General features: G+C 33.0%; 1 protein-coding gene across 2 annotated transcripts; it reads right to left on the bottom strand.

Moving 5' to 3' along the window:
* Positions 1-1,551: 1,551 nt before the first annotated feature.
* On the bottom strand, positions 1,552-6,348 carry LOC140822721 (uncharacterized). 2 transcript variants are annotated; one of them, XR_012116019.1, is made up of 6 exons: positions 6,174-6,348; positions 4,281-5,159; positions 3,941-4,141; positions 2,779-2,974; positions 1,871-2,207; positions 1,552-1,768 (listed from the first exon to the last, which is right to left on the bottom strand). XR_012116019.1 is itself a non-coding variant. In XM_073183576.1 (5 exons), exons 1-5 carry the CDS (start codon positions 6,288-6,290, stop codon positions 2,026-2,028), a joined length of 1,575 nt encoding a protein of 524 aa, XP_073039677.1. In that variant the 5' UTR covers positions 6,291-6,348; the 3' UTR covers positions 1,552-2,025. The 2 variants fall into 2 exon arrangements, 1 of the variants encoding a protein (XP_073039677.1); XM_073183576.1 differs by having other exon boundaries at positions 1,552-2,207.
* Between the last annotated feature and the right edge of the window lie 801 nt (positions 6,349-7,149).

Here is a 7,149-nt window from a genome sequence, read left to right as displayed (position 1 = left end):
GACAAATTTTAAAATGATTAAAATGAAAATATATAATTATTCATAAATATGTACTCATATATTTAGTGAAATGTATTTAATTCAGAGTTTTGATGATTTTTAATGATTTTTTAGATGATATAATTTGATAGATTTTATTGACTTTTACAGAATTTAACAGATTTATAAAAAGATTTATGTGAATCATTGTAAATGTTTTTGCAATATTTTTATAGATTTTGTTTTATAGAATCCTATAAATTTTTTTATTTAATTATAACATATTATTTTTATTAATTTTCTAAAATAATAATTATTTTACATAGATAATATATTACGTTTGAAATATTTTTTAAAAATTTATTATTAAATAAATTTAATTATTTAATTGAAAATTTGAATACATACTTTCATAGAGTTTTTAGAAATAAATGTTACCATTTTACTCTTTATAACTCTATAAAAATTTATTTTGAATATCATTATATGATAAAGTATTCAAAATTTTGCTTGAATACGTATAGATTTTTAAAATCTATAAAAATCTTTAAATTTCATACTTTTAATACACCCCTTTAGATGCATTTTATATACAGGAAAAAATTGAATTATATGCAACAAGTAATGACTTAAAAATATTGTGTAATAAGCAACCTTTCAATTTAATAATAGATTATAATTAAAATAATAATCCATTAAGTTAGAAGAGATACCATAAGAAGAGAAGACGTATTGTGAGACGGTTCCACATATTTTTATTCGTGAGACGAATCAACTCGGCATATATGTACATTAAAAGTTAATATTTTTTCATGGGTAACTCAAATAGAATATCCGTCTCACAAAATTGATATGTGTAACCGTCTCACGGTAGCTTTTGAATTTATATTAATATTTATATATGTGTAATATTTCATTGGGTATTTATTAAACATATAAAACATTGCTAATTTAATAATTATATAAATTGTAAAAAATAAAAAGAATACAATCATTTTGGTCCAATTTAACCCAACTTATTTATGAACTGTAACCCAAGTTAGCTTTTTTATTTTATATATCTATCATATTAAGCTGGCTCTTCTTCCATTGACACATATCAATCTCATGTACCACCATGTGTTAATTATTTTTATAATTCTTAATTTTGATTGCGTTGTCTAAATTAAGATCATATTTTCATTATAAAAATCTTTCAAATATGACAAAAACTTATGTGAAACGATCTCTGGGTCGTATTTGTGAGACAAATATCTTATTTAGGTCATCCATAAAAAATATTACTTTTTATGCTAAAAGTATTATGTTTTTATTGTGAATATCGATATGGTTGACACGTCTCACAGATTAAGACCCGTGAGACAGTCTCACATGATACCCACCCTTCAAACATAACCATCCACGACGATTCGTTTTCAATTTTATGGAAAACCCAACCAAACCACACTGTCATCACCTCTACATTTTTAAATAATATTCAATTCTGTTTAAATTAATGGATTTGAAAAAATAATTACGAGAGTTTTCAAGTGACATTTATTATAAAACATATTTGAAATGGAGAATAATTACTTAATATAATTATTTAATTTATAAAATTTTCTTCAAACAAGTCATAAATGAAATCATGGATATAATTCAATCGCATCAATCCAATGTGATTTTATTTACAAACATCAACTTTTTGTACCATAAATTACATTCAATTCTCGTGTGGATAAATCTTGAAATTCAAAGCCTGAAAAATCAAGGGCCTTCTTCCTTTTCCGCCCTCTTTTCTTTCTTTTGGCTATATACCATCATGTGATTATCATCGGATACGAGACTAGACAAGTCGAGCCTGCTCGTTTAACTGTTTGGCTCGACCACTTTGGACACTTCACCTTCCGACTCATTTACATTTCCAGACTTTATCAATGGGGGATAGAGAAATGAAAGGAATAATTTACACGTAAAGGATAATATATACACAAATGAATTTTGCTTTCTTCGAACCAATAGTAACATAAGGATGATGAAATGGAGACCGTTCACCAGATAAACCAACTACTGCTGCTTCCGGTACAAGTCTGCCAATGCCCGATAGAGCGTGGAAGCTGCAGGGGGCTGAGGCATAGAACCGAGAAGAATCTCGGCTGCAGGGATGGATGGATTACCGTAAAACCTGGAATTTTCGCGTGTTCGTGTTGTCACAACATTTCCTTCAAGAGAGCAACCAACAAATGCACCTGTAAAACAATGTCATATCCGTTAAATCATCTTTTGGTACGATGTTTCCGGATCAGAACAACAGTTAGCTTGTTTTGGCTAGCCATTCTAACTGTTATACCACAATTTCTAGAATACTATAAAAGCACACACATTAAGGCCTTAGTTACTAAACACAAACAAGGCATGTGTTTAGCCCCAAGGAATGAGGTCCTTCAGTAAAATTTGGCCTTGACGCTGCTTTAATACGCTCAAGGATTTTGAATTTGTGAAAATATCTAATCTTCAGGGCCATAAGCCTCGGCGAGCTTTCCGCCTATAATATCCATTTCAAAGATAAAAGCAGGGTGACACAGTGATTGTTTATTATGTCCGCACGGCCGGACCAACACTTGGAATCATGATCTGACATGTTCCATACAATTTCCTTCGATTTAGAATCTCAATAAGGCATCCATTGTACCCCTTCCCGAGCCATTTCATTTCTGACTCATCTCCTCTAGTAAGTAAATCAATTCAATTGTCTAACTAGCACTGCAAGCACAACCTAATTTGGAACATGTCAAAGCAACAGAAATATCAATCAAGTACCTTTACTGCAACTGTAAGTATAGCAAGCAGCACAGCCACCATCACCTGCTCTTATGTCAGCTTCAGCAGCCCTTCCAATAATACCAACAGCAGCACTTAAACCTGCTCCAACGGACATATGAACGTTACCACCAAATGTCTTCACAGCAGAATCTGTCCTCAACACTATTATATAATCTGTCACTTCCCCACCAGCCTGCGAAAAAAAAGACACGTATATTGGTTGCAGTTAGGCATCAATATATTAAAATTTTCAGTAATATCTTTATAATGAATAAACCAATATTTTTTACATCAAAATATTAAATGCATTTTGGCGACAACAGTTGACTTATCAAATGATTACTTGCTTAATGTCTAATAGTTTGCACTAGACAAATATTTCAGTACCAACCTGTGACCCTCTGCAATATGCTTTTATACACAAAAATAATTCTTAATGCATATAATAGATAAAAGAAAGTGTTAACAAGATTGAGATTTGGACCTAACTCAATAACAAAAACAAACTCATATAAAGATTGTCCAAGTCGATACATACAACTCCCAATAACTTAATTCAACCGAAATAAAACATTTAACACACTAAATCACGCCCAGGAATGAACAACTGGAACGTGAAATTTACAAGACATTATCATATGATCCATAGGGCAGTCCAACACATAACGGTGAGCCTGGATCATGATCAGAACCGTCTTTATACTATGTTAAAATTGAGACCTGGAACAACTCAACCCGAAAGCTAGCTCAAGAGAGAAAGATTGTGCAAGTCCATACACGCAACTCCCAAGAACTTAATCTAGTCGATGTGAGATATTTAACAAAACGGCCAAAATCAGGTAAAATGGGCTCCATGCATTTCAGCTACACCCACACTAGACAATAACACGAGCAACACTGATACAAAACTAGAAAAAAGCTTTAAATCTTTTCCACCAATACTAGTAAGGAACTATATCAACTGACCTTAGGTTTTTCTGCAAATAACATATACAACTGTTATTGACAAAGATGCATCAAACGGTATTCCGGATATTGTATCAAAGAAGAGAAAAATCTACAGACTTTAAGAAGCTGATTACCACAATAACAACCTTTTATGGCAAGTACAAAACAATAGGGCATAAAACTGAGAAATCAGGTCCAATCATTCACTCACCTGCACTCCCCAACCAATACCAAAGGATGTGATAGCAGACGGCGGAGACCAAGATCCATCTTTTCTACGTGCAATCACTAACCCTGTCCCGACGTTGTAAGTAACCATCAAGCCAACCTTGACAACAGTTATGATGGCAAGGCCCTTGGCTCGCTTTAGAATTGCACCAGGTATAGACTTTTCAGGTGTCACAGATCCAACCTACAACGAATACAAATACAATACTGTCAATACGTATAACACAGCAGTTTGAATCAGTATGTATTGAAATTAGTAATCATGAGAGTCGAAAACGAGGTGCGCTGTGCATGTATCTGGCAGTATGCAAGATAAATTATACCTTAGTATAACCTAGAATAGTGTTTGTTGCCTTGTATATTTCGTGTTCCATAGATTGGCCCCATGGAAAATTAAGCCAAGAACGTAACGTGCTTAGGTCCGTCAAATCATGGGTCGGAAACTGTGAGGCACGACTTACTTGGTTGATCAAGCATGATTGGACAGACTCAAGCCGCACACAGCACACATCACAAACTCGTTGAGGGTTCCCAAGTCTGAATTTTTCAGGCAACAAGCTCCGTCCCTGGGAGCAACCATGGCAGAAAATGCCACCACAAAATCTACAGTGGTGTCTAGAACACATAATTGGATGAAAGCGCACGTTGCACAACATGCAAGCAGAAGCAGCGCTATCAGGCAACCACTTTGGTGGCTCAGCTTCCAGAATTTCCTTCATTTTACCAAAGTTGGCATCCGTAAGAGTTTGAGCCATCTCTCTCCAGGCTTGCTCTAGAAGTTGGTTAGACATCCAAGTAATGCTATATCCATAAATATCACCTGAAGTCAGTGACCAGATTCTCCCTCTGACTGCTAGCAACATGTCGAGAACAACATCCCACATGGTCATCTCTTTATCTTCCCCGAGACACTCATTCCAACCCATGTCACCCTCAGGCAGGCATCCACCATTCAAGTAGAAGCTTCTATTCCATTCTTCTCTTTCCGTTTCTGGTAAAGGTGGAACAGATACAGGTATCCATACCCCAGTTTCTTCATGAAGAGGTGTGTCGTAATAAAAATATTTACTCGGTTTTTCATCAACGGCAACCAAATATTTGCTATGTCTAACATCCAACCCACTTATTTCACTCGTACCATCTCTATTAAAAGTCCCCTCTCCGTGAACAAGTTGACTGGCTGATTCAGAACCTTCACAAAACTGAATCAAGAAGACAAGAACATTACATCAAATCATTTCCAGTTATGAAAAACCATCACAAATAATAGAATATGAAGCTCAGTTGCAATGGCTTGCTACTTTTTATAAATGCATGCAACTTTCACTTCATTTTACGTATTTCACAATCCGGTAGTTGATGCAACAGTACTGGGTGAGCAAGTAAATGAATACGCTACAGTGAAATCAGATGAGGGCCAAACATTTATGGAAACATAAGGTGACACAGGGAGGTGACATACACAAAACAAGGTCCAACTAACCTAGGCCCTACATGACAGAGACTTGACAATTAGAACCAGAATGTCTTAATTGATAAATCAATCTTCATTATCTCATAGCCATAGGGAAAAAATATGGAACACATTTTAAAAAAAAATTCCAAGATTTCTACTAGTATCTCCCAGTCTCCTTTTGATGACCCATTATCTGAAATGATCCACATAGCTGTCTACTTCCAACGCATGAATAACTTATGGAATACATGCACTGAAGTCTGAATGTACATATTTTCATTCCAACGTGAATTGCCACCAAGCCACAGCTTCCCGCATCAAACATTTATAAAATTCAGTCACAGTAGATCATTGAACACAATTCTTGCAAACATAGGAAATCCTAGTACATTCATCCATATTATCCTTCATTGTCTCACGTAATTCACAATTCACATAGTTATAACAAACATTGCCATTCACATACGAGAATACATCAAGCGGGCAAACAGTGAACGCTAGATCAACGAAAGCAGAAATACTATATGATTTTTTGAAAAACCAGTAATTCAAAGGTTTGCTAAAAACACATTGACAATGCACAATACTAAGAAAACTCAAACTGAGTTATCCACGCGTGCCGATCATACCAATTCCAAAAAACACAAATAATCAACCATCTTAAATGATAGCAAATAAGAACCTAAATCGGACAATAAACAAATAAAAAAAATCAGGAATACGTCGCAACAAACAAATATTCTTTTTGTTCAAGCTTTACCTTTGATGAGCAAATCCCGGGCACGTAATCATCGAGATCAATCTTGGGATAACACGCACGTGTGTTGTCCGAGAAGCTGTTCGGAGACTTCTCCATCGTCGATTCATCGTTATACATGGTTTTCAGATGATTATGAATTTGGGGAAGCTGAAAGATTAATGTATTTACTTGTATTTAGGTAAATCGTATATGAAATTAAATTTTATATTTAATTTTGGGCCTTCTTGTGGTTATTCAAATCGGCCCAATCATTACAATTACATGTACACTATCTGATTTTTTTTAAAATGATAAATTAATATATTATTGTATATACTAAATTTTTTAAAAAATTCGTCTCCACGTATGCATACCATTTTATTTAATTTCAATTACGATTTTGATTTTTTTTATTTTTATATATAAAAATTTCACGAATATCTAAAATATAATTTTTTTTTACATAATATTACATTTTCTAACTTTTTAGTGAATACTGTCATAATGAATTTTTTGTATATTAAATATCCATATGTTGATATGATTATTATTATTATGTATCTTAATCATAACTTTATATAAATATTTTTATCATATTTTACAAAATAATTAAATTTTTTATCATATTTGTTTATCTGATACATGACCATATTTTTTTACTTTTTGAAAATGCTTATTCATTCTTTGACATTTTTATAGATAAAATAATATGTGATTATATATATATATATATATATATATATATATATATATATATATATATATATTTACAGACAAGTTTAACTTGTGTGAAACGATCTCATGTAAGATTAACTCTTATTTACAAACCATATAGAGTCCAACATACGAATCTCAATCTCTTTGGGTATCGGTTGACATTCATAATCAACCAATCTTTGAACATAAGGCCGAAGGATAAATCATTAGCTTGCAAATGAGAGCGACAATGGGAAAGGAAATATATATATTTAAAAAATTATTTTGACTTCTAAATATT

This window comes from Primulina eburnea, chromosome 2, assembly GCF_022965805.1.
Source record: "Primulina eburnea isolate SZY01 chromosome 2, ASM2296580v1, whole genome shotgun sequence".
In the NCBI taxonomy this organism is placed as follows: Eukaryota; Viridiplantae; Streptophyta; class Magnoliopsida; order Lamiales; family Gesneriaceae; genus Primulina; species Primulina eburnea.
This window is presented reverse-complemented; position numbering and strand designations above follow the sequence as displayed.